The 26,196-nt window shown below is 55.9% G+C and overlaps 2 protein-coding genes and 1 long non-coding RNA gene across 17 annotated transcripts; 1 reads left to right on the top strand and 2 right to left on the bottom strand.

Annotated features, from left to right (window-relative positions):
• Positions 1 to 1,193: 1,193 nt before the first annotated feature.
• Usf2 (upstream transcription factor 2, c-fos interacting) lies at positions 1,194 to 11,834 on the bottom strand. Of its 6 annotated transcripts, XM_076837783.2 has the most exons (10): positions 11,212 to 11,834; positions 10,896 to 10,942; positions 10,669 to 10,787; positions 10,331 to 10,531; positions 9,767 to 9,917; positions 9,559 to 9,646; positions 9,217 to 9,275; positions 2,231 to 2,325; positions 1,964 to 2,092; positions 1,194 to 1,873 (listed from the first exon to the last, which is right to left on the bottom strand). In XM_076837783.2, exons 1-10 carry the CDS (start codon positions 11,271 to 11,273, stop codon positions 1,784 to 1,786), a joined length of 1,041 nt encoding a protein of 346 aa, XP_076693898.1. In that variant the 5' UTR covers positions 11,274 to 11,834; the 3' UTR covers positions 1,194 to 1,783. The 6 variants fall into 6 exon arrangements, with proteins under 6 accessions (XP_076693898.1, XP_076693903.1, XP_076693897.1 ...); XM_076837788.2 differs by lacking the exon at positions 10,331 to 10,531 and having other exon boundaries at positions 11,212 to 11,832; XM_076837782.2 differs by lacking the exon at positions 11,212 to 11,834 and having other exon boundaries at positions 10,896 to 11,153.
• On the top strand, positions 11,328 to 16,114 carry LOC143383348 (uncharacterized). Of its 7 annotated transcripts, none has more exons than XR_013089132.2 (3): positions 11,328 to 12,092; positions 12,326 to 13,808; positions 14,877 to 16,114. It is a non-coding gene; the product is annotated as an uncharacterized LOC143383348 (long non-coding RNA). The 7 variants fall into 7 exon arrangements; XR_013089134.2 differs by lacking the exon at positions 11,328 to 12,092 and having other exon boundaries at positions 12,135 to 13,808; positions 14,877 to 15,715; positions 15,841 to 16,114; XR_013089135.2 differs by lacking the exon at positions 11,328 to 12,092 and having other exon boundaries at positions 12,135 to 13,808; positions 14,877 to 15,346; positions 15,623 to 16,114.
• Lsr (lipolysis stimulated lipoprotein receptor) lies at positions 12,424 to 26,182 on the bottom strand. 4 transcript variants are annotated; one of them, XM_076837778.2, is made up of 10 exons: positions 26,002 to 26,182; positions 24,501 to 24,845; positions 19,036 to 19,155; positions 16,918 to 16,974; positions 16,265 to 16,411; positions 13,929 to 14,105; positions 13,736 to 13,792; positions 13,500 to 13,637; positions 12,665 to 13,296; positions 12,424 to 12,574 (listed from the first exon to the last, which is right to left on the bottom strand). In XM_076837778.2, exons 1-10 carry the CDS (start codon positions 26,093 to 26,095, stop codon positions 12,539 to 12,541), a joined length of 1,803 nt encoding a protein of 600 aa, XP_076693893.1. In that variant the 5' UTR covers positions 26,096 to 26,182; the 3' UTR covers positions 12,424 to 12,538. The 4 variants fall into 4 exon arrangements, with proteins under 4 accessions (XP_076693893.1, XP_076693894.1, XP_076693891.1 ...); XM_076837779.2 differs by lacking the exon at positions 16,918 to 16,974; XM_076837776.2 differs by having other exon boundaries at positions 12,424 to 13,296.
• Positions 26,183 to 26,196: the final 14 nt, after the last annotated feature.

Raw genomic sequence — 26,196 nt, forward strand, 5'->3', positions numbered from 1 at the left:
CTCCGTATCTGGGGGCCTTGGTTGCCTTCTCAGACACTGACCTCCAGGTCCTGGCATCTCTGACTCCAGCGCCCAAACCTGGCAGGGCACAGCAGCACTAGACCTGGCTCAACACGGGCAGCCGGCGCCCACCCATCCCAACACTGTATTTCATGGTGTCACACCTGCACCTTGAAATCAGCAAGGTTTTTTTTTTTGTATTGCTTTTGAGCTTATTTCCAGGCTGCTCCTAGGTGGGGAATGACCAGGGCTGTGTGGTGCCTTCATTCCCATCTAGCCACCTCACGATGCATGTGGCTCAGTAGACCCACCGACCTCAACTCTGGAGACAGGCTGTTGGCCATTTTGACTCATACCATTGCAATCCCCTGGAGACTTGGGAATGATGTCTTCAAGGAGTGACACTTCTGGCCAGTGAACTGCTGTCAGGACCCATTTGAAACCACAAAAATGGACGGGTGCTGGGGGAGTGAGGGCTGCTCCCTGCCACAGGGCTCCCCCCCCACACTCTGCTAGGTAGCTCCTCCTGCCACCCACTCTCAAAGACTTCAAAGGGGGATGATCAGGAAAAGGGCTCTCAGAGGGGAGAGGCCAGTTGGAGGCACTGGGGGAGCTCAGCATGGTGACCTGCAGCAGGCCTGGATTTGGGGAGGGCATGAACAGGGGCCAGACGAGGCTGCGAAGGATGGGAAGCTCACCCCGAGACAGCAGCGTCCCCAGCCCTAGCAGCATGGCTGCGTCACAGCTCAGGCCAGGTTTCATCACCAGCCAGGGCCAGGGGTCACAGCACAGGCGCCAGAGCCACGGTGCGAGGCGACAGGTTGACGGGCCAAGCCTGGCTTCCTGGCCATCTGCCCTCCCTGGGGGTGGGGGGCTCAAGGCCAGGCCCCATCATTGGCTGGTGCGGAGGGGAGGGCTTCGGCAAGGGCAAGGCTGGGAGCCAGGCCCGTTGTCAGGAATTGCTGACACAAGGGACCCCAGCCTCTTCTCCAACATGCAGCATGTCCTTGACCCCAGCTCCCCTGACCCCACATCCATGTCCCCTGGGTCTCCAACACACAGACTGGGTACCCACTGGTGTGGGATGGCAAGGACTGGCACACAGCCATGACCACAGCAGCTGAGGCCCTGGCCTCAGAGAGCTCTGTACAGACGCCAGCCCTCCCCACACCTGAAACGCACAGACACAGACAGACAAGGCGGGGGCCACGTGGGCCAGTTTATTGCAGTTAAATACCTCTCTCTCTCTATTTTTTTTTTGTCCATTTTTCCATAAAGAAAATTACACACACACACACACACACACACGCACACACACGCACCCGCACACACATACACACACCCAGAGGGAGCAGGGATCCAGAAACAAGAGGTGGGGTGGGACAGGGCCTCCCTGCTTAGGTCCAGGTCCCAGGGATGGCCCCCCCAAGCTCCCTCCTTCCCATAAGCACCCTGTCTCAGCACCTCTAGAAACCAAGGAAGCAGCGGGAAGTGGCAGGGCCTCTGTCCTCCCTTTAGCCTCCAGGTGAGACCACTAGAAGTGCCAGGGCATGGTGAGGGCCAGGGGAAGGGAGACAGACAGACAGACGGGGAGGGGTATCGTTCCAAGTTGAGGAGGGTGGTGGGCAATGTATCCACAGAAATGCATTATTTCTCCCCGTTTTTGTTAAAAATCTACTATAAAAAACGCAGCTGGGGGAGGGGCGTCTGTCCCTCTCTGTGCTAAGGGCTGGGGGAGGGGGCAGCAGAGGCCAGCGGCTGCACACTGGGGGCGGGCGCCACGTCACTGCCGGGTGCTCTCGCCCACCATCTCCAGGTTGTGCTGCTGCAGCTGGGCTCGAAGCAGGGCGTTCTCATTCTTCAACTCCTCGATCTGCAGACATGACAGGGGACAAGGGACTGAGCCGGGGCTGGCTCCTGAGGCTCCAGTCTGGCCCCAGTCTGGCCCCAGCCTGGCTCTCACCTGTTGCCGCAGGAGCTCATTGTCCATCTGCAGCCGCTCGGCCTCCTTGAAGGTCTCCTGCATGCGCTGGTTGGTCTGGCGTAGCTCCCGGATGTAATCGCAGGCCTTCGACAGGATCCCCCCTTTACTCTGGGGCAGCGGGTGGGCAAGAGCATCAGAGGGAGCACTGCCCACCATCCCATCCCAGGACAATTCTGTGCCCACTGCCAGCCAGACTTCCTGGAAGAGGCCTGGGAAACTGGGCCACCGAGGGCGGCGGACACTCACCGCTCCTGTCTTGCTATTGTCTGCATTACAGTCTGGAATGATTTTTGAAAGTTGGACGATCCAGTTGTTGATCTTGTCCCTCCGCCTCCGCTCCACTGAAGGAAAAACAGCAACAGTCCCGGCTACAAGGACAGCACTTCCGGTGTGCCTGGCAGCACAGACTGTCCGTGCTGAGCACACCAAGGGACAGTGAGGGGCCTGCCTAAGCCTATAGCCAGGAAGTGCCAAGACAAGAACCCTGACAGGCCTCCCAAGCTGGCTTTGCTGCTTCACAAGGAGGATCAAATCCTGACCCCAAGTGCCTCACACCTCGGGCATACCTCACACCCTGGCAGAAACCAGAAGCCAGCGTACTGACAGAAATCTGAGTCAACATTTAAAAATTAAGAAATTTCACATCATAATGGGCATCTTGGGCTTCTTTTGAAAGATGGAGTCCAGGCATAGTGGGCTCATGTTCTTGGGAGGCCAAATTGACACAGGATCCTATAACACTCCTGTGCCCACAACCCCTACATTTGATTCTCTACATCGTTTCAGAAACTCTGGGTCCCACGATCTTGTTTTCCCACTTTTTTTTTTTTTTTTTTGGTACCAAGGATTGAACCCAGGGACACTTCTTAACCACTGAGCTACATCCCCAGCCCCATTTTATATTTTATTTAGAGACAGGGGCTCACTAAGTTGCGGAGGCTGGCTTTGAACTCACAATCATCCTGCCTCAGCCTCCCAAGCCACTGGGATTACAGGTGTGCGCCACCACCGTCTGGCTTTCCCTCTCATCTTTAAAAATCAAAGTCTAATCTCATCTTGCCTCTATTTAAAGTCTTTCTCCAGGGTCCTGGCAACAACTTCCAGCTCCCTAGACTGGCACCCATGGCTCTCAAGGGCTCCCCAAGGTCATTTGCTCTTGGGGAGCACGATGGAACATGAACCGGAACCTTATACCCTGAAGGTCAAAGATGGTGAACTAATAGAGAACTTCACCTGGAAAGTCCGGGTTTGAGATTTTATTCTATAATCTCTACAGTGTCACTCGGAAGCAGCTGAGCTGGGTGGCAGTCACCCCTGGAGGCAGGCAGTGTGCTCTTCCTTTGGCCAAACTCAGTCCCTAAGCTGCTCTCCCCAGGAGCCGGGTGCACTGGACCCCAGATCCTCTCAGGCTCCCAGAGGCGAGACTGCCTCAAGCCTCATTAGCAGCCCCGTTCAGGACCACACCCTGTGGGGACACGGAAGCCCCAGGCACTCCCAGCTGCCCTCACCCCAGCCCTACCCTCTGGCCAGGAAGGCTTAAGAAGTCTATGGAGCCTGTGGAGTGGGGAGCTTAAAAACTGGGTAAGGGGACACTTTCTAAGGGTCGGAGAATGGTGACGGGAAACTGGCAGGGGGAGAAGGGAGGCGCAAGTGAGGGCGCCCTCTTCCCTTCCCCCGGAGTTCAGCACCTCCACCCTGCCCTGCTCATGGCCTGTGAGCGCAGAGCCACTGTCTTCTCTGGGTTCGTCCACTCCTGCTGACCAGCCTTTCCTGCCTCCAAAAGCCTCCTGCACTGGCCTGGGTGACATCCCCCTCCAAGGACGACTCTTCTCCCCTCTGATCTCTCCTCCCAGCCCTACTTCTCCTCACTGTCCTCTCTTCCTCTAGAAACTGCCCAACACCATGCTGAGAACAATGTTCGGTCCCTGGGGCTGCACTTGCTGCAGGGGCCGAGCTCACTCTGCACTGGGCTCTGGTGCAGCTTCGCTTCCCATCACTGTCATGGTGAGTAGGGTCTGCCACGGAGGGTGGCCACACCTATGGGGACTCTGTGGCCAAAAGTAGCAGCAAAGCAGAGAGTCCACCCCAGGCCTGGCAGCACCACCACCATGTCCCTCCGCAGTGCGCTCTTTCCAAAGCTCGCAGCAGCAGCTGCATCTCAGCTTCCTCTCCCTCCATCTCAGCCTCCCAGCCAGCCCAGGCTGCAGACTCACCTCTCGGCACTGTCATTCCAGGCCGGCAGGGGCAGGGATGGGGGCGGGGGTGGCCTCTGTAGTTTACATTTACTTCTGAAAAACCTGCTGCCTTCATGGTGGCCTGCGGGACCCTCCACGAGGCTGGGATCTAGGGTGGAATCAACTCCTGGTCCTGTCTTGCTGACACTCAGCACCGATGCGGGGCCACAGTGACCCCACAGCTGATGACTACACAGTGCCCGGGAAGGCCGGGTGGGGCAGAATTTTCTGCCTGGGACTGAGGCTGGGATGAATCTTCAGAGGAGACTTGAGAACATCTGAGCTGACTCCCGTGAGGAGGGGCATCAGGTGATAGGTGGCAAGAGCCCAGAAATGGTGACATGAAAACACAATGTGGGTGGGTAGGGGGAGCGAGAAGAGGTGCCACAGATGGTCAAGTCTTGCGTGCTCTGCTGGTGGGGCTGGACCTCAGCTCTTCCTCCAGAGCTCCAGCCCCTCAGGCCCAGGGCTTGTCACCCCAAGCAGTGGTGATGGGATCAAGCCTTTGGCTTGGGAAGACATCAGAGCACTTTTGAATGGAGGAGGCTAGGGTCACATTCACTCCATGGGAGAACTTCTGTTACACCCACGCAACACTTAAAACACAGTCGAGCAGCACAACCTACCAGGACTGAAGAGAGAATAGACAAACTCACAAATCTAGTCTGAGAAGTCAACATTCCTCAACAACCGAAAGAAAAAGTCAACAAAACAAACAAAAAATAACACCAGGAGAGAAAAGTCCCACACTCAGCCAACTGGCCTCCTTGACACAGAGAACCTTTGCCCACAGCCACAGCCACACGGCCAATCAAGTGCACACGGCACTTTCACCCAGCTAGACCACATGTTGGGCCCTAAGGTCTCAGAAAGTTCAAAGAATTTGGACCCACATAAAGTATGCTCTCTGACCACAAGAGAACTAAATTAAACATCAATTAACAAAAAAGATATCCAGAAAACCCACAAATATTTGGAAGTTAAGCAACACACTTATAAATGACCCAAGGGTCAAAGAAGTAATCAGAAGGAAAATTGGAAAATATTTTGAACTCAAGGATAATAAAGACACAACCTATCTAAAGCAGTGTTAGAGGGCTGGGGCTCAGCAGAGAGCACTTGCTCACATGCGTGAGGCCCTGGGTTCGATCCTCAGCACCACATAAAAATAAATAAATAAAAAGCAGTGTTAGAGGAAAATATACAACTATAAGTGCTTGCATTAGGAAAGAAAGGCTTAAAATCATATTTTAAAGTGAGGGAGTCAGAAAAGAAACACAAACACAAAAAACAAAACCCTGCAAATTGGAGTTGAAAATAAGTAGATGAAAGGAATTAGGAATATTAATAGTGAAAACTATGAAATACAAAAAGCAATTCAATTTGGTATTTAAGTCAGATTTCATATAAAGATTTGGATTTCTGGCCACAGGCTGACCCATGCACCCCAGTTCATTTGGGGTCCCCTGTCCCCCTCTGTGACACACTAAACATAAGGCACTCCCTCAGGCCCCTGCAGAGCGGCCAAGGTGGGGAGGAGGAGAAGCTGAGTGAGAGCCATTTACACAGAGCCTTGAAGACGTGGATGCAGGGCAAGAGTGGCAAGCTGCTCTTGCCTCGGGTTTCGGGTTTGGGTGACTGACAGGACTGCCTTCCGCTGCTGTGGACAAGGAAGTGCTGCAGGGGAAGCTCTGGGGAGGGGAGACAGAGTTCTCTTTTGGACAAAGTTGATCTTGAGGCATCTCAGACAGGAGCGATGGAGATTTTGAGTGGCACTTCCAAACAGGGGTCTAGAGTCCAAGGGAGAAGAATGGAGTCAGCACAGCTTTGCACAGCACCAGGATCCAGGTGGTGGGCAAAACCCTGGGCAGACACAGAGGCAGTGCTCAGCCTGCTGTGAGCCATAGACTCTTGAAGAGAATGGCAGGTACTTATAACTGGGGTCAGAGTATTAGGGACACTGACCAACCAGAGCTTCTGAGGGGCCATCCCTGGACCTCATGAGTCATACTTCTAAGGCAGATGGAAGAGATCTTAAGAAACACCAGCCACCAAAGTCATTCTCCAAACTTGCCTGATGTGAAGAAGTACCTGGAACATGCATCAGAAATAGATTCCCCTCTGATCTAGTCATTTGGAACTTGCAGGGAGGGTCCTGGAGAGTTTGATTGTTAATAAACCTTAGAAGAAAAGTTGGGGGATTTTGCTTTGAGGAACAGATGGAGAAGAAGAAGCAAAGGCTGGAATGTTGAGAGCTGTCACATGGGAACCGTGTGCGCCCCTTAGCCCTGAGCAATGAGAATGTGGCACTGTGGCAAGCCAGCCACGGGCTGTGTGTGTGTGTGAACTATGGGCATTGAGCGCACAGGGTGGACTGAACCGACGCTGCCCCTCTTTTTGGGGGCCTCGCTCTGGTCTTTTCGCTTGCTCTGCCAAGATCTCCACACAGCTCATGAGATGGGCGTGGCCTCCCTAGATGTCAATCTGCTGACAGCAGACATCACCAAGCTAGACTCAACCACTGAAACCTGACCCCTTGCCTCATTTGAATGGCTTCTCCCCTATAAAAGGGTTCAGGTCAGCTCCTCTCTCTCTTTCCACGGACCCCTAAGGTGAGAGGAGTCGTCACAGAACCCAAATAAAAAGGTATTTCTCTGTCTCTGTGTGATTATTTCGTGCAGCCCACTTCCCCTGGAGTGACCCTGCATGTTTTAGTCGTGGAACTGTAGAAGAATCAGAGAGGGTAGAAGAGAAGGGGACATTCCTGGAAAGGGGGTGGAGGTGGGGGGGGGGGAGCATGGTCAGATGCTTGGAGCTCAGATGGGAAAGAAAGCCAGTGGATTTGGCAATGAGGTCATCCTGGGTGACCTTCAATGGAGCCCATCTGTAGGGCCAGACTGCCACGGGAAAAGGAAGATGGGCAGATGGTGGGTCCAGTGTTATGGAGTTTAGGAGTGGGAGGGCAGGATGTGCTAGAGGGTGAGAGCAAGTTTAGGGGGAAAACTGCTTTCTGGAGGAAGAGGACTACTGGAAACCACTTGAGGGCTGATGAACTGCAGGGAGAGGTGGAGGAGGGTGGGCGAGGTGGAGGAGGGTGGGCGAGGTGGAGGGGGGTGGGAGAGGTGGAGGAGGGTGGGAGAGGTGGAGGAGGGTGGGAGAGGTGGAGGAGGGTCCCAACCTCAGCTCCTCCCAACCTCAGCTCGCTGATCTCCACTGGGAGCCCTGGAGTGAGCCTGTTAGTGCCATTTTCCAAAGGACAACACAGGCAGAGACTTTCAATGCTAGCCTGAGGCCAGGAGGCTGGAACCATGGCTGCTCTGGTAGCCCACTGCAGGGCCCTCAAACCTCAGCCCCTCAAATCAACCCAAACCAAGCTCCAACTCACCCCACCCCTTTAAAGCAACCTGATCTCAGCCAAGGCCCTGACTCCTCAGCAATGGGAGTCTTCTCTCCACACCTGGCCTCTTTCACACCTGGCTGTCTCAGGTGGACACCCGTGGTCACCTCCTATTTTCAAAACTTCTGGTTTCCTGCCACTCTTACCATCAGTCCCCACTCGGGAACTTTCTACTGGCTTCCTGTCACACCAGAACCCCACTCAGGGGCAGGGACAGCTACCTGGGAAGCCTCTCATAAGGCCCAGAGGAATCTGGCGCCGACAGCGCCCTCCTTCCTCCCATGAGTTCTCTTCTTACACATAAGCTGGGCAGCAGCACAAGGCCTGAGCCTTTTCCATGCTCCCTGCTGTCTGGGACTCCTCCCAGATCCCCAAGTGTCTCATTCCCTAAGGTCCATTCATGCCTCTGCACAAATGTTACCCCTCGAGAGCACACAGCCATCATTCCTCTCACCCTCCTCACCCAGCTTTATCTTCTGCAAGTGTCCACCATGCCACCTAAAGCCACATTGCAGCTTCGTGTGACTCGTTTCTACCGTCCCAGTGCACACTGTAAGAGTTGAGACCTTGTCTACGCTATCATCCGCTGCACCTGTGGGCCTGAACTCTGGGCTGCCAGAGTACGGCAGTGCCTGAACTCAGGGCCAGCAGCTCGGAACAGAAACTCGAGGAGAGCAACCCCACCCCACCGCACACGGTTAAGGACCCACGGCCTTGCCCAGCACCCAAGGCCTTCCTCAACCCTCGAGGCTCTGCTCCCCAGGCTATCACATGGAACCTTTACTACAACTGAACCAGCACCCCTGAAGCAATATGACCCCCCCAGTCTGCTCACAAAGTCTTCCTGGTTTCCTCACATCACTGTACTTCAAAGCCTCAGCCACAGGTCCTCCCTCTTCTGAGCCTCCATGTTCAGGCCAGGCTCTAGACCTGGCACAGGGCCTGTGCTGCCACGCCAGGGATGCAGGGTCAGTAAATATTTATCCAGTGATGTCTGTTTGGGTATCAGTGCTCCCTTGGCACCTATAGGTTGCTGTATCTGCAGTGACGATGATTAAGGCAGGAAGACCCAAGAACAGCACCAAGGGACAAGAGTTCAGGATGGGATGTGCTGTTTCTAGGAAGGGCAGGAGGGTCTGGACTCAGCCAGCCAGAGGCATAGCCTCCTACAGCTCAACCCTGAGTGTGCGCCCAGGGGACCAGAGCTACTGCTGGAAGGCAGATGGGCATGGAAATGTCGTGCAAGGACACAACAGTTGCCAGGTTAGTTCAGGGCAGCCAGATCAACACAATTTCTCAAGAAATCTCTATGTGAATGTAAAATCTGCCATTTTACATGCTGACTACCAGTGCAAAACCAGGAGCCGGGTACCACATAAACAGCTGGCCAATACCAATTGCCTCTCTGTTCTTGAGCCCATGCTCTCCTCTCTTGCCCCTCCATTTTGATTGTTCCAGCATTCAACTAGTACCTGTCAAACACTAGGAACGAGTCTGGCGACGGGCTTCAGCTGCCTCCGTGTCTGTAATGCCAAACCCAGGACTGGCTGTGCCTGGGAGGCTGCAGCCTGGGCCAACCCAGGAGCCTCATCTGTCCTTACCTTCGTTGTGCTGAGCTCTTCTTCTCTCATCCCGTGGTGTTCTGGTTCCGTCAATTTTTCTAGAAGAGAAAAAAAATGGGCACCTATTATCTCAGGCTCATTTACTTAAGCATTTATTTGAAAAGTCAGACTCTGCAATTATCTTTGTATGGTAAACTCATGTGCAGAAAGCAAGAGCATGGTCTTTCTCTACTTGCCCTTCAGACGTAGAAACAGACTAAAAATGCACCTGGTGCCTGCTGTGTGCTGACCTGCCCAGCTCAGAGACCAGAAAACCCTCCCTTCTTCTGGTCTCAATACCAGACCTCCCAGCATCCCTGGGACTGAGACTCCTGCACCTACGGGGAATAGGGGTGTGTCCGGGGTGCGATCGTCCTCTGTGTTCCTGTCTGCAGCACATCCTGGGGTGTCATCATGACATAGAACTGGCCTGCAGGGGAAGCAGGGGTTAGCGCCAAGATGGGGCAGAGTTGGAACTGGTTGGGGACTTCCCTCCCTGATAGGCCTGTTGCTTCCCCTGCCTTCCACCCTTGCCACTTCCTCTCCTTACCTCCGGCCTGTAAGCTCTGGTCGGTGGTTTGCACGGACACAGCAGTGGTATCTCCCACACTGGATGCGGGGAAATAGGCAAACCGGGCCTCTCCACTGACAGCCTCCGCTGCTGGGCTGCCACCATTGCTGAAGGGATTCTGGATTACAGCCTGGGGAGTAAGATGACACAGAGGCCACCCTTAGCTATCTCTGTCCCCCTTGTTGCTGTACTTGATTTTTGGTGCATTTTCTGTGGGGAGGAGGAAGCCCTCTGAGTGTACTATTTTGTCCTGTGTCTGTGACAGTGTGATAGCCAAGCAGCTTGACTCAGCCTTCACTTGCTGAACCTGTTCATTTTTTACTCTAAGAGGATTTTCACTTACAGACATCATCCCCATTTTACAGGAAAAACAGACAAAACTCCAAGAGATTTAAGGATTCCCTCTGCCCAAAAGGCACCTGACCCCACATCATCCGATAGCCTAAAGGTGGCATGTGTGCCACCTCACCTGCCCCACCCCCTGGAGCCTTCCAGGATAGTTAGCATCCCTCTCCATATTCCCAGAAGTTGTTGGGCACCTACCAGAGGGAAGGGTGCTGCGGGACCTGGGGGCACAGAGGCAGCGGCGGGGCCAGGGCGCTGGGCTGCCCCGTCCACGCCCACCTGGGTCACAGCCTGCTGCCCCCCCGCAAAGGCAGCCGTGGACACGACGCTGACGGCGCCAGCTGTGTCTCCCTGGCCATCCAGCTGACCATCAGTCACCTGGACTACGCGGTATGTCACCTGCAGGGGGCGGCAGAGCGACGAGACCGGCGCTGGGGCCGGGGCTGGGGCCAGGTCAGAGCCTCTCAGCCCGCCCGCGCGCCCGCCCTCTGCTCAGCCCACCACTGGCCCGCCAGGCTCCCGGCCCGCTGCCTCACCTGTCCTCCATTATTCTCTGTGCGGAACTGGTACTGGATGTTGTGGTCACCGAACGCCGCCTGCTGGACGCTGGCGATGGCCACCGCCGTTTGCTCCTCAGCCCCAGGACCGTCCCCGCCTGCGGTCAGAGTGTAGAGGGCAATGATCAGCGGTCACCTGGGGTCAGAGCGCCCCCAGCCCCTCTCCGGGCGTGGGCCGCAGCCCCAGTGGACCCGCAAGCACTCACCTTCTTGCAGCTCGACGCCCTCCTCGGCCTCGGGTCCCTTGTCGTGGCTGCGGCAGGGACAGGAGGAAGAGGGGTCAGGGTCAGGGGTGCCCGCGCCCCTTCGCCCGGGGGCACGGCCCCACGCCGCCCGGCACCGCATGGGGCCGGACGCCGCCAGGGTGGGGGGCCGGGGGCGCTAGGCACCGGGCGCCCCCTCCCTCGCGGCCTCCATTTTGAGCCCGGCCCGGCGGTCGCTCCGGATCATGGCGGCCCGGCCGGCAGGCCGAAGGGCCGGGACCCGGGTGCGCGAGGGCACCGGTCTGCCGGGCGCTCTTACCTGGCAGCGGCAGCAGCGGTGGCCGAGGCAGCGGGATCCAGACCCGGGTCCAGCATGTCCATGGGGGGGTGGGGGCGGGGGGGGCGCGGGGCCCGGGGGGGGGAGGGGAGGGGGGAGGGAGGGAGGGGAGGGGGCGGGCGGGCGGCCGGGGGGGCCCCGAGCCCGGCGCTCACGCCGCGCGGCAGGAGGGGACGGAGGAGACACGGGAGCCGCTCGCGCTGATCACGGGGACAAACAGTGGGGTCATGTGAGGAGGAGATGCCGCCGCCGCCGCCGCCGTCGTCGCTCCTGCAGCCGCCGCCTCCTCCTGCCGCCGCCGCCTCCGCCCGCCCGCCGACTCCGGGCTGCCCGAGGCTCCGGGACTCAGCGCAGCCGCCCCCCGCCCGCTGCACGCGGCCCTCGGGCCTCCTTCCCTGAGCAGCCGCCGCCGCCGCCGCGACTTATTTTAACAAGGCCCGCCCTGGATGGCCGCCGCCTCTCCCCTAGATCGCCGGTTCGCGCGCTCGCCTCCCGGCCTGGACCCGTTCGGCGGCGGATCGCTGCTGCAGCCACCGCCGCTTTCTATTTTTTCCCCCTTTTTTTTCCTCCTTTACTTGAGCTGCGCGCGCGCGGCGGCGGCGGCGGCGGCGGCGGCGCGAGCCCGGGGCTTGACGCGCGCGGGGGGAGGGCAGCCCCCGGGGAGCGCGCGCGCTGTCTGTCTCCGATGGCAGGCGGGCGCGCGCGGGTCCGGGTCTCGGCGGGGCGCGAGGTCGCCGCCACAGCCTTCCGCGGCCGCCCGGGGACCGCTGCTGGATGGAACGCGGGCCCAGATGGAACGCCGGGGGACCCGGAGGTGGGACTCTGGTCGCCTGGGGAAGCTGCCAGGGTTTGAAGACAGCAAAGTAGGTCGGGGGAGGGTGGGGGGGGCGGCTAACAGGGTGGAAGGGGAGAGGGGCGCGCGCGCGCGCTCCCGGCTTCTGGGCCAGAAGGCGGAGGCGCGAGGCGCATGCGCAGGTCTGGGCGGGGCCGCGGCGCGCACGCAGGGGCCGGGCGGAGGCGGCGTGGGGCACGTACTCCTGGCCAGGGCAGAGGTAGAAGGCAGAAGGCTGACTTGGGTCCCTTCCTTCTGACCCAGGACTCCAGCTCCCAGCTCCCGGAGGAATGGGACATCTCATTTTCAGACACACAGCAGCTGCCCAGGTCCCCCACCTCGTGCAGCAGAACAAATGCTTCTCGAGACATCACTTTTATGATTATCAATTTTATTAGATTTACAAGAAGATCTTCATCAATACTCCCTCAAATTAAAAAAAAAAAAAAGTACAAAAACTACATACAAAATATGAGGTCAGACGACTAAACTTTCCCGACTCAGGGCCAAGTTCTGCAAAGGAGAAAGAAGAGTGTAAATTGGGCAGGGACTGAGAAGAGGGGTCTGGGCAGGGTCTAACCTCGGGGAGGACCATTTGCTCACCTTCTTTAGCCTCCGCTCCCGTGAGGCCTGGGAGTCCGTCTCCGAGTACGGGGGAGGCGGTGGAGGGCAGTAGGCCTCCTCTTCTTCCTCTTCCTCCCTGTAATGTTTCCTCCTCTCCCCTGGCCCCTTTTTCCTTAAGGCCTCTTCTAGTAGACGCCCATCATAATGCGGGTCCCCCGACCTAGAGCCTTCATCCCGGGAGTCTCGGGATCGGTGCTGGCGGGATCTGGGGTCCACCTGAGGGCGGTCCCTAGACCTAAAGTCATCGTAGTGAGGATCCCGCGAATGTGGAAAGTCCCTCGAGTCATCTGGGTCGTAGAGGTCATCACGGCTACGGCTTCGTGGGGGTGCGTAGGCACGTCCTCTTCTCCCACTACTTGGGGGAGACCTCCTCCCAGACTCAGCAGAACCCGGCCGGGTTAGATCATCCAGGGCATCCACGGAGTGGGCCCGGGGCCGCCTGCCTCCCCAGCCACCCCCTGGCCGCTCTGTGGGGGGCTCCTGCTCCCATCTCCTGGGACTCCGGGGGGAGTGGCGACCCCACTCCTCATCCCGGATTGGGGTGAGGGCAGGACCCCGGGAAGGCCGGGATCTCCAGTCGTCTTCATGGAGGGAGGTGACTTCACTCATAGCTGTAGGGAATGGGGAATGTCACTGATGCTGGATGGGGCCAGGGCTAGCAGCTGTCACCCCTTGGCTCAAAAATTCCCTAGGGGACATGATACGGAAGGAGGAACTATGCTCAAGGTGTTCACAGTCTCTCCTTGGGGCAGGTTTCCAGGAGCCATGCTTCCCCATCCCCCTCAAGAAGCCCTCAGACCCCAGGTCTCCTCACCCCGTTCTACACGACCATTGGGGGGGCCAGGTCCAGGTCGAGAGGGGTCGAAGTTGGCCAGCTCTTTCTCCATGTAGTACAGGACTCTCATGGAGTCATCCTGCTGGCTGGCCTGGATCCGGTACCCACTGCGGACTTCTAGGGATAGGAGAAGGTGGTCGATTTGGGAAGATGAATGCTGACCCACCCAGCTTCCCTCTGCAGGCACATCCAACTTGGGACTGACAGGTTCTCACCAGAGGTCACGTTGCTGTCTGTGTCCCGAAGCAGGGGTACCTGGGAGCTGTGGCCAACTGAAGGAGATTGGTGGTCAGTGGCTGCCCCCGCCCCCCGCCTTGCCTTCCCAGTACCTCCCACCCACTCTTCCTCCCAGCCCCAGCCCCCTTTGTGTCCAGTGCCCAGTCCAGCTCCTCTTAGGTCAGCCCTCACCTGAACTATTCCTGTCAAAGTCTCCAGCGTACCCTCCAGGGTATCCATTGTAGACAGGGCCCATGGGAATCATGGCTGGCGGTGGAGGTGGGGTCTTGGTCGGGGAGAGGTGGGCGTAGGTGCTTGGGGCGTAGATGCTTGGGACGCCTGATGTGGCTGCTTTGCCAGCTGCATACACTGGGAGGGTACAGTTGGCATGAGAAGGCGGCCAGGAGCCACGCTGCTGTGTGAGGGGGTTCTAAGGGCTGTGCGCCTGCCTCCCCCACCACATTATTACACTACCCCGAGGCCAGGGAACATCAGCTATACTTAGGTTGTCACCTCCTGTGATTCTTCATGGAGTTTCAGAATAGGGGGCATGTGGCACACTGGCAGTCCACGGCCCCCAATCTGGCAGGCCAATACATTTTGTTTGACCTTGTGGTTTGCCAACATTTGTCAAAAGATTTAAGTGAAATTCCAATTCTCCAGCTACCTTTCCTAAAGCTCTGGCTGCACTGTGTGCTTACAGGCGACAGTGAGCAAAGCCACCTCTTGGGCCTACACTATCCCATGGGCTGAAACCAAGTTTCCCTTTGGGTGGCAGAGTCCCTGCTCTGGAACAGGGAATTGCCCGGGAGATATCCCATGCCCACTCTGCTGTCATGCCTGCTGGGTCATCTTCCAGAGCCAGATGGCAAGGAAAGGAAGTTGGTCTGAGACAGGCCACAAGGGCCCCAGGAGTTAACTGGGCTGCCTCAGCCAGGAGCAAAATAGCTCCTCTAGGGTTTCCAACTCCTGGCCCCGCCCACTCTCACCCAGAGGGCCAGCCAGCCTGGCTCTAGGCTTGACAGCTCAAGGGCAAATCCTTGCTTCCTTCCTCCCACAGCAGGAGGTGGGGTCCCATGGCTGCTCTGTGGCCAAGTCACTGGGCTCTAGGCAAGTCACTTCCTCCTTGGTATTCCACAGGCCCAGGGAGACGCCCTACTCATCTGATTTGGTTCAAAAGCAGAATAAGTGCTGAGCCCCACCTAGGAAAAAACCCTACATCAGCTCAGGTGACTGATTTGCCGTGTTATAATTAGCAGTGGGAGCTGCTTCCTGATGGATCTGCAGGGGGCTGTGGCTGGGGCTAGAGCTGAAGTAACAGGGATAGGCGGTAGGTGGAGGAGGTGTGCCTGGGGACAGGCCTGTGTATGTTGACCTCAGCCTCAGTGGGCTAACTGAAAACTTGGTGGCAGCCCTTTAAAGTTCTTTTCTGAATCTGTAAAATGGACTAACACCCACCACCTGAGCCAAAGTTCTCAACTAAGTGATGGGAGCGAGACTTTGAGGAGCCGGGTTGCCCACCATGGTACCAGCTGGCATGGACGGAGCTGCAGCTTCCTGGGCACTTTCCCAGTCTTCCCTTCAAGCTCAAAGAGAAGGGAGTGCTGCAGGTCAGAGGTCACAGTGCATGGGGGGCCCTGAGCTGTACCCTAGCCTGAAGGCATTCCTAATGTAGGCTAAACCCACGTCCAACAGCTAGTAGGCTCCAAACACTATAGAGGTCCAGCCTCGTGCTGAAAGCTGTGAACTGAGTTCACTACATCCCTGACTCACCCTGCCCAGTGAGCTCTGCCAGGAGCCCCATTTTACAGAGGAGAAGGGCAAGGCACTCACTGGGCCAGCCCATTAGGCATTATCAGGCCAACCTCAAACATCCACCTACTCAGGCTCGTAACTGCCTGTTTTCCCGTGAATACTCCTTGGGCTGTGTGCAGAAGTAGTGGTCTGTCTACTCGCCCTCCTGAAGGACTGAGGAACTGGTAACAGCTGGTGCCCTGAGGAGGGAAACGGGCAGAGGTGGGAGGGAGACTCACTTTCTTTCTCTTTGCTTGTGTCCTCTGCCCACTTCATCTCTGGTCCTACTTCTGTTTCTGAACTTCCACAGGTACCCCACTCTGATACATTAGGAGTGCCCCTAAACACAGGCTTCATGTAAGATGTACAGTGTTCATGTGAATATGTGTTTTCAAAAATGTGCTGAAATTACATGGTGCAGTAAACCTTGTTTTCTTAACTTTTACACTGGAGATTTTGTTTTTAAAGCGATTCTTGCTTCCCTGTGAATAATCTTATATTGTTGGACTTTTTTTTTTTTTACCATGTTCATAAATTATATTAAAAAACCAAAAACCCTCAATAAATGAAAAATATAAGTTGAAGTAAGTAAGTGATAATCTAAAACAGCAGTCCTCCTTGGCGTCCTGTCTCCCTAGTGCTAACCTCCTAACCTCCAGATCAGGGCGCTGTCCTGGGTAGGCAGCACCTGCCCAGCAGGGAGGCTGCATGAAGGTGGCATGAGGAGCACTTACGGGCCTCGGGGCAGCAGCACTTCTCCGGGCAGCAGGGGCACCTGACGTAACAGCAGCAGGTATGTGGGCAGCACTGACACCAGCAAATTCCCAGGAGGAGAAAGACCAGGAAGGCAGCCAGGCACACCACGACCACGAAGAGCCAGTCTGCAGGGAGACCAGAGGAGGCCCTGAGCCGGGAGCCGGGAAAAACCAACAGGGGCAGAGAGGCTCTGCAGGAGCAGCACAGAGCCACCTGGGCCCGGGGACCTGCAGCCCTCATTGGATCCTCTGTGCCAGAGTTGGGAGCATAGTACAGAGGGATGCCAAACCCTCTGCAACCAGGGCCAATCCCCAAATTAGGGATCCCTCGGGCTTCAAATGGACAAGGCAGAAAACAAGAGTAACCTGGCCAAAGCAAGATGGAGTGTAGCCTCTAGGAGGGGAGAGAGCCATAGCCCAGACCCAACCCCTGAAGAACACAGCTGGCGCCAGTCACAGGAGCCCCTGCCTACACCCCAGGTCCCTCCTCAGCCAGCCCAGCCCACCTCCAAGCCCAGAGCCAGGCCACTAGATGCCACAAGGTCAAACAGAGTTAGTGGGGTTCACAGCGAGAGTGATTAGGGGGGAGGAGAATGCCAGAGAGAAGCCCCACTGAGGACTCCACCCCATACCTTCCATGGGCCCCGCCTGAAAATCAGGTAAGAGTTCAGTCACCCCAGAGGTCCTGCCTGGAGGGACAAAAGAGAACAGGAGATTATGCTGGCCAGAGCCAGCCCAGGCAGTCCTGTCCCTAAAAAGTGCCCCATTCCAGGCTGCTCAGTAGAAGGTGTGTCCTGCAGCAAGCAGGCGGGGCGAGGCTGGTGGCCTAGAAGAGACTTGGCGTGTGGTGCCTGCCCTCCACCCCTGCTCACATGTGGGTGCTGGTGGGTGTGAAGGCCACCATCACACAATCCACTTGCTGTCAGCCCCAGCAGGTTCCAACACACGCCACGGGGTCCCGAAGGTTTGACCTTAGTCCGGTCACTCTATCTTTCCCATCCAAGGGGCCTATCTTCCCAAAGGTTCCAACAGGCAACAGCAAGGATCCCGTGGTGTCAAGCAGAGCAGGCCCAGCACCCTAGGACCCAGCAACATGCTTTTTTTTTTTTTAATCTGGAGAAAAAAAATGTATAATACTAAGTATATAAAAATGGAATGTCTTTGTGTGTTTTGTTTTGTTTAAATGGAGGAAGGGGCCCACAAAGGCAGAAGCTTCTGTGGCCCATAGAAGTCACATGGGATCCTGGTCCTGTGACCCACCAGGGTTCCATCCTCTGTTTGTGCATTCTGTCACATGTGCATGTTTCCTGACCCAGTTGGTGCCTTCCCTCAGGTGCCATGGGGGCCTGAGTCCTGCGAGCAGCACATGGCGGGAGCCCACACACGCAGTCCCTCACCACAGAGCTCTTGCGGGGCTCCCACGTGGCATCACACCCCCCCGTGAGGCGCAGAAGCATGTGAGTCTGGTTCTAAGCTCAGACCCTTTTCAGGACACCAAGGCATTACTTGCCTTCTTTGCCCTCCTTCTCTCATGTGGGGCTTTCCAGAGCCTCTGTGACACAATGATGTCATTGCCTTGATAGCTACGGCTTGTGCACTCGGGTATCTTATGTTTTAAAAAGTAGCCAGTTTCAGTTTCTAACACACCAAGCAACCATAGACAGAGCCTCAAAGACCCTGAACGACTCCTCCGAGGCCTCGGAATGTTCCAGGGTGAACAGGCCCTGGGTTAAACTCGGAGAATCGCTGCTGCCACGGGTGTGCGTTTCCAGAACTTCCTGGATGGCGGGATTGCGAGTGCAAGAGCACCCTGGGCCACGACCCCCTGGAGTGCCTGCTCTGTCACACACGTGAGGGGACGACATCCTTCAGCTCACGGCACCGCTCACACTAGCACACACCACGGTGCTGCACGTTGCTTCTAACAGAGCACCCGGCCCATGGCAGCACCTGCTCCACAGGGCCGAGGCCACCCAGCCACGTGGGGGCTGCTGGTGGACATCCCACCATGCTCCTGGCATCTGGTGCCACCCTCATTTTACATACAAACTTGCACACTTCCTAGCAGTCAAAAGACAAAGATGCTGTGTCTGTCAAGGGACTCCAAAGTGCCCTAGGGCCCTATGAGGAGAGAGCAGGTGGGTCCAGCCTCTCAATTACACTGTCTATGTCACTGTCGGCCCTCCCTGACCAGGGAGAACTGGGGGGGAAAAATCCTTACTGAACATGGTCAGGACTTTTTTCCATGTTACATTGCCTAAGCAATACAGTGTAACAACTCCTGACTGCAACATTGTATCCAGTATTAAAAGTAACCAAGAGATGACTAAAGTATACAGGAGAATTAGAGGAAGGGTCTTTGTAAACTAAGCCCTTTCACACAAGGGATGGGAGCATCCTGGGACTGTGGTTCTGGGGTGGGGTCCTGAACCCCCCCTGCCCCCCGCCACGACACCACAGTCATCCTCATCTGAGCACGTCTGTTTTCAAAAAGGGAGACTGGGAAGAGGTAGAGCCCCCGGTTCTCTCCATTCTTAGTTTGGCTCTGGCTGACTTGGAAGGCTGCAGGGGAAGGGTCCCTTCCTGGGGTGCAGGGCACAGAAAAGCTCAAGTGACTGGCGGTGGCATGAGGGGAGAGCAAAGCAGGTAAAGAGCCCAGTGAGTGGGCTGGAGGGCAGAAGGGACAGAAGGGACAGAAGGACCTGCTCCCCCTCCCCCTTCCAAGGACCTCAGAGAGCAGCCCCACTCACCAAGGACGATGAGCTCTGCATAGGCCTCGTTGTTGCCCTGGAGATCCTGGGCCGACACCACGGAGCAATAATACACACCACTGTCCCCCCAAGACGTCTGCTCAAAGGTGAGGTCAGCATCTGAGACGGGAAGAGATGGTGTGAGGGCACCTCATGAGAGGGGGTGTCTAACCCTGACAGGACCAGAGCCCCCCACCCACGGGCACAGGGGGAGGGAGCAGGGGGCAGGGCTCGGTCCTCGTGCACTGTTCTGAACACGGAACGCGGGTCACTTCAAGAAGCCTGGCGGGGGGCTGGGGTTATACTGGTGGGGTGCTTTCCTAGCCCGTGTGTGAGGCGCTGAGCTTGATCCTCAGCATCACATCAAAATAAATAAATAAAGTTACTGTGTCCAACTACAACAAAAAATAATTAAAAAAAAAAAAAAAAGGTGGCACAGCTCATTGATGGCAGAGCAGGGTCAGGGTCATGGCAGGGTCAGTGCTTTTTAGCTCAGAACCATCCTCCCAAGGACCTCTCCAAATCGAGGTGTGATCTCCTGACACAAACGGCCCGAGGCCTGGTGCAGACTGGGGGATGGGTCCAGAGGAAGGAGGCAGAGCTAACTAGGCCAGATTCGAGATAGGGGATGCCCAGGCAGGAGGAAGAGCAGCGTGATGTGTGGGAGACAGAGAGGACTCTCCCAGTTCCCTGTCCACCCCCACACCCTCCCCGCCTGTCCCCGCATTCCAGGCCAGGCCCAAGGCTTGGGGAAGCTCAGCCTGAAGCAGCCTCAGGCCAGGAGCCTATTAATTATGCCACTAATGAAAGTCTTTCAGCACATCCGGTTTCCTCTGGACTCCTCAGGCTCTCATTAGTTAAATCCCTTCAGCCAACACCAGTGTGGAACAGGGTGGCACCAGCTTGGCAACTCTGCCTCGGGCCCATGGGGGACAGGAACAGGCCAGAGACAGGCAATCCAGCCAGGAGAGCCTCAGTTCAGGGTCACTTTCTTTCCAGCCACTCTGGCTCCCATTGCCTTGCCCATCACCTGGCCCCGTGGACCCAATGTCCCTCTCCACAATAGTGCCAAGAGCAGTAACGGTGGGTGCCCCACTCCTCAGCACCCAGCACCTAGTGAGACAATAGCCACTAAGTACTGAGGGGAGAACAGAACTGGAGCCTCTTCCTCAGAAGGTAGGCCTCACGTCCTCAGAAAGACCTGCCTTTCAACATTGTCCACATCCTTCCAAAAGCCTCCCTGAACCACCACGTGTCCTCAGCGTGTTCTGGCCAGTGGCTATCATGCCAGCCTCATCCATGCCATCTCCTTTGCTCACTGAGCTCTGCACAGGCTGGCCTCCATGTTGTCCCCAACATGCTGGGCTCAGGCCCGCCTCAGCTTGCCCTCTACTGGTCCACACCTGTCCCTGCAGACCCTCTCAGGCTGGTTCCTTCCCATTACTCAAGTCTCAGCAGGGAGGATTGGTCTTCCCTGGCCATCCCAATCTCCATGGCTCTCCTGCCCAACTGCTGACCTCCAGCACCCAGGTGCTGTCTGCCCACCTCTGCCCCTGCAAGAATGTGCACTGCACACAGAACCAAGTCTGTCCTGGTCACTGCTGGCCAGACACAGGGGCTGGCCAAGGTGCAGAAATGTCCCCCTTCTCTCCTCATGCTGACCTTCCTTGGTTTCCGCTGCTTGTTCCAGTATTCTGGGCACATGGCTATAGTCAAATAGAACTTGATTCATCCATTCAACATTTAACAAATAACCATTGAATGCATCTTGTTTTTCAGGCACTATTTGAGGCACCTGGTATACTACCAAACAATGGTTCTCAAAATGATCTGTGCACCATGGTTCCTGGTTCCTCAAGACCTTTTTAGGGGATCAGTGAGGTCGAAGTTATTTTCATAATACTTGGACATTATTTGCCCCCCCCCCTTTCATTTCTTATGAGTGGGCTGTGGCCTTTTCAGGGTGTAGGTGACATTTGAGCAATATCACAATAGACTGAAGCAGGGTTGAGGATCCAGCTTCTTCTATTCAACAAGACTTTCAAAAATAGAAAACACCACTCTTCTCATTAAAAAAAGACTTGTTTTTGGAAAATGTAGTTACTTTGTCATAAAGACATGTTATTTGGGGACTGGGGTGGTGGCTCAGGGGTAAAGCGCTTGCCTTGTATGCATGAGGCACTGGGTTTGATTCTCAGCACCATATGTAATAAAGGTCCATTGACAAAAATATTAAAAAAAGATGTTATTTTAATAATGAGTTTATCATTGTGATTTGAAATATTTTTAAAGTTCCTCTCAGTTTGCTTGCCATAAAAACAAAAACACTTTGATGTCTGCAAGAATAAGAACCACTACTATGGAGAACTTGCCCTTATGGAGCTTAGATTCTAACTGGGAAAGAGAGACAAATTAAAAACAAAACAAAACAAAACTTATTGCATATTCTGTAGTGATAAAGAGTTTGGAGCAAATGAGCCAGGGAAGGCAGAGAGAAAGTACCAGGCATGCAGGTGGGGTGTGCAGTTTTGAATAGGGAAACCAGGGAAGGCCAGAGGTGACCTCCGGGGCACATGGCCACTCTTTATAGAGCTTTGACTATGTGCTGAGTTTCTTTGTATAGATCCAGCCTTTCATCGAATCCTCAAAAACTCTGAACTAGACTCTCCTAAACACACCAGACTCCTCTGCAGTGACCCCTGGGCCCACCGTTTTCCACCTGTATCTCTGAGGTACATCAGCAGGTGGCAGTAGTGCTGTGGACTGGGGCACCCACAGTTAATGCTCTCAAAGAGCCACCATGAAGGAGAGCATTAGGTCAGGCCAAGGGGAGGTGCTTGGCTGGGAAGAAAGTGGCCATGAAGCTATGGGGGCTCTCCTGGCTGGGATCGTCTCTACCCTGTTCCTGTCCCCCATGAGCCTAAGGCAGAGTTGCTAATGAGATCCTGACCACATCCCTCCAACAACAGTGCTCAAGAGCTGGGCCCAGCCCAAAGCCAAAGAGGCGGACAGGAACCCCCCACCATGGCAAACAATTATATAGACCAGAAGTTGAAACCTGGGGTCTCCAGGACCGGACCTGTGGATCTCGGTGTGTTTTGTTTGGCCTGCATGTTTCAAAACTCAAGCAAATAGGACTTTCCGGCCTCTTCTGGTTGATCCTAAGGCAGGCCTGGCCCCACTTCCTTCCTGCAGGCGCACCCTGTTCCTGGTCAAGGGCTGGCCCTAGATCACAGGGGCTGGGCACTGTCTTAATTGTTCTAGGTGCAAAGAAAAGATTCTGGTCTCCAGTGGGGACAGAAGCTGGATCTCCTCTATGACTCTGGCCTCAGGTTCTTTAACTACATACCACAGAGGTGGCCCCCATGATTTCAGAAGTCCAAGGTCTCTGCTCTAGTGGGGCTGAGAGGGGACTCACGTGGCCCCAAGCAGCTCGAAGAGGTAGAACAGGGCCTCCAACACTAGCCCCCCACATTGCCCAGAGCAGGGAAGAATGGAAGAGAAGCAGATCCACTCCAAGTGGAGGGGCACCTTCTGGTTTCCCAGGACTGCTTTTGCTTTAAAAACCAAGAAGGCTGGTGACCCAAGGAGCACCACAGAAGTCCATTTCTCCCTGTCCTCAAAGCTGAAATGGAGAAAGGTCTCATGGCTACTGGATTTCCTCAAAGGACAGACATACGACATGTCATGGCCCATATCAAACACTGGCTCAGGGTTAGGGAGTCTGAAAGGCCCAGGCCTTTGAGGCCTCGGGAGCCCAAAGGGTCTCCCCTCCCCCTCCCCCTGATAGACCTGAGGCCATTCTGGAGTTCTGTGCACAGCAGAGGAGATGTGATTCCAGCGGGCCCTCTAGGGCAGGCTCGGTATTTGGTTTGTCCTGATAGGGGCTAGATATGTATGTCTGATCCATGCTGGAGAGGCCCCCGGGTTGGAGAGGGTGTCCATATAGAGTGAACCCCCAAGAAGCCCTCCAACCTCAAAAATGGCAGGATGCTTAGGGCTGACCTGCCATGTCAATTCAGAGCAAGCCTGTCCCTCCCCTGAAACAGGACTGATGGGCTCAGTCCCTGGAACCCTGCCTATCACCTGTGTCTGACACAGTGGGAGAAGGAGAGTGTTCCACGGCCTGGTCACTTGGGGTCTGCAAAGGCATCCACCCTTCTCTCGTTCCCATTCTGTCCCATGCCCGGGATTGAGGACACACAGTTATGTGCGCGAGTCTTCATCCCTGGCTCACTGCTGCTCGGCCCTTCCTCTCTGCCTTCTGGATTCTTTAGGGCCTGGTCCCAGCACCTCCTCAAATCTCACTGGAACAGGGTGTAAGGCAGGCACCTCCAAGCCGTTCCCTACAGCACGTCCCCTGCTGCTGTGTTCTTGTGGCACTTGGCACAATCTGAAATTCCCTCTTGCTCTTTCTTAATCTGTTTATTTGTTACCAGTCTCAACCCACTAGAATGTTCTCTCCCAAGGTCACGGGGAAGGGACCTTGGCCATTCTGAACCCCACTCCACCCCCAGTGCACACAACAGCACCTGGCATGTAGGAGATGCTTGATAAATACTGAATGCACGAACGACCTTCCCCCTCACTAATCCCAACAGGCACTGGCTGTCAGGAGGCAGCATTATGGCTAAGAACAAGGGCCCTCAGGGCTGCCTGATTGGAATTCCAGCACCAGCTCTGCCTGTGCACCTGAACAGGTTCCTTAACCCATCTGCACCTCAGTCGTGAGTGTGAACTGCACTAGAGACCACTCAATGGGAGAATGCATGCGCCGTGCCTGGGAAGGCACAGGCTTTCTCCAGTAAGTCGCCTGCCAGTGTCGTTTACTCCCCTCACCTCCTCTGTGAGGCCCTCTGCGGATTCCCTGCCCAGAGCTTAGGAGCTTAGAGACTTGGCCCAAAGTGGCTGAGTGGGAACTCAGCTCTTAGCAGCTCAGTGATCAGCTGTGGAAGTTACTTTGTCTTTCTGGGCCTCGTAAAATGACAATAATAGACTCAATTCATTCAATTTCTGTAAATGAGTTAATCCTTGGAAACCTGGATTAGATCCTTGCACACAGAAGGCCCTTTACAACTGTTACTTCTTTAAATTTTACTTCTTATTGCTGGTAATATTGGTACTATTATAGAACACACCCCTGCCTCTCTCTTCACTACCGCATTTTTTTACTGTGCAAGTATTTGACAGTGTATGTTGTGTTTGTTTCCCTTGATGCAATATGAGCCAATGAGGGAAATGATTGGATGATTTTGTTTACTGCCGTGTTCCCAGAGCCTAGAACAACAGCAGGTGCTCACTAAATCTGTGTTGTGGAGATAAAGAATAGATGAATGGAAGGATTCCTCACTTTGTGGGTCCTTTCAGGTTCTATTGCCAGCTTCCAGGTGGGGACTCCAGGCTGGGCACCAGGCCTGCCCCACCACCCACCCAAGCCAACCTCCCAGCCCCCTGGCCCCACGTACTTCCTGTGATGGTGATCCTCCGGCCTTGGTAGTAGTCTCCCAGGGTCACAGCATTGCCCTGCTTGGTGGCCACAACCCTGACTGTGCGCACACTGTCCTGGCACTCCACGTAGGGATTGTAGCCGGGATTGCCTGCTGCCAACTGGGCATTGATCTGGTTGTCCACACTGGCTGGGGAGAAGGCATCAGCAACGCGGTCCCGGCAAAAGGACTTGTACTTCCAGATTACGATGGGCTCTGGGAGGGTCGAGCTCATCTGATAGGTGCAGGGCAGGGTCACAGGCTGGAACAGTATCACTACATGGTAGGGGTCAGACACAGTCACCTGGATGCCACTAGCAGGGTCTGAGGGCAAGAGGAGAGTCAGTAGGGATCATTGTAAGCTCAGGAAAGAACTTCAACAGGAATGAGTCACATCACTTGCCACCAACATCACCTGCTACAAGTGAGTGGCTGTCCAGAGCACCTGGCACACATTGTTCTTTAATTCCCAGGCCTGGTGAGGTAGCTCTGACAGTCATGCCCATTTCATAGACCCTTGGGGTTGAAAAGTGGCAGATATGAGGTCAATGGCCATTTTACTGGAATGTTCTGTCCATCCTTCCAGACTGTGGCCTCTGAATCACCCCGGTCTACCCTCTGTTCCCTTGCCCATTCCCTCTGTGGCCTGTAGGGGCAAGACCAAATAGCCACCGCAAGGCGTGCCAGGGCTCAAAACCTCAGCTCAAAAAGAACTTTCCCAAGGATTCCAAGTTACCGGGGTTTTGTGAATTTTGGAGAAGTTTGACCTGCGTTCTCTGGAGTGGCTAAAGCCCCCAAAACATTTCTGTCAACATCCCACCTGACCCTACCCAAAGTCATCCCAAACACACACCTAATTATGCTTGCTGAAAGACAAAGCCCCCTGTCCCCCACCAGGGCGAACATCCAATCCAGGTCAGGGCTGGCCTGCGGAAGATGGTTTCGGGTCCATAAGTCCATCTTGCCAGTCTCTTACGCACAGATACCAGGGAACCCGCGCGAGGTGGGTGGGGCCGGGAAGTCCCCATCCCACGCCCACTCGAAGCCTGGGCACTTCTTCTTGATCCCTTCCTTTAGGAAACGTCTGATTCACCCCTCAATCTAACATTTCCCCCTTACCCCAACCCTGAGAAATCTCCGGGGAAGCCCAAGACCCCATTTCAGCCTTTCCCGTGATCGAGCGGTCCCTAATCGCTACCCCACAAAGGGTCCCCGTCTCCCGGCCGCTCCAGGGCTCACGATCCCGGGAGTTTCACTTCCTGCTGTCTCCGACCAGGGCGCGGGGAGCGCTCGGTGAGAGGGTGGGGAATTCCCTCACTCGGGCACAGCAGAGGTCTCCCCAAACCCGGCGGGTCTGGAGGTCCTGAGCTTTTGCGCCTTCCCCCCACCCCCCACCCCGGCCTCGCCCTTGTTCTCCCACCTCCCCGCCGTGTGGTGCCCTCCCGCGGTTCCCCAGCACCCGAGGCCGCACGTCCCTCACCTGTGCACCAGGTACTGAAAAAGAGCCACAAGAAGCCCACCGCGGCCCGGTGGGCGCAGGGCGCCCAGGAATGCCCACAGGCCACCCGCGCCATCGCGGCCGTCTGGGCGCGTCGGCCCCGCGCGTCCCCTCCCAAGTACCGGGAGGGTAGGGGGCGCGGTGAGCACCGAGGCCGGGAGGGGTGCGCGCTCCTCC

The sequence above is a fragment of the Callospermophilus lateralis genome, chromosome 18 (genome assembly GCF_048772815.1).
Source record: "Callospermophilus lateralis isolate mCalLat2 chromosome 18, mCalLat2.hap1, whole genome shotgun sequence".
Lineage (NCBI taxonomy): Eukaryota > Metazoa > Chordata > Mammalia > Rodentia > Sciuridae > Callospermophilus > Callospermophilus lateralis.

Bases quoted from the DNA above. Each gene is read 5' to 3' on its own strand.
- Usf2 (XM_076837782.2), bottom strand. From the start codon at position 11,034: ATGCGGTGCCGGGCGGCGTGGGGCCGTGCCCCCGGGCGAAGGGGCGCG. The intron at 10,788-10,895 runs GTGAGTGCTTGC...CTCTGACCGCAG, and splicing joins GGGCGTCGAGCTGCAAGAAG to GCGGGGACGGTCCTGGGGCT. The intron at 9,276-9,558 runs GTAGGTGCAGGA...TTTCTCTTCTAG, and splicing joins CGGACACACCCCTATTCCCC to AAAAATTGACGGAACCAGAA.
- Lsr (XM_076837776.2), bottom strand. From the start codon at position 26,095: ATGGCGCGGGTGGCCTGTGGGCATTCCTGGGCGCCCTGCGCCCACCGG. The intron at 16,975-19,035 runs GTGAGTGGGGCT...TTGTCCCTCCAG, and splicing joins TGCAGAGCTCATCGTCCTTG to GCAGGACCTCTGGGGTGACT. The intron at 13,793-13,928 runs GTGAGGGCTGAC...AATCTCCTTCAG, and splicing joins CTTTGACAGGAATAGTTCAG to TTGGCCACAGCTCCCAGGTA.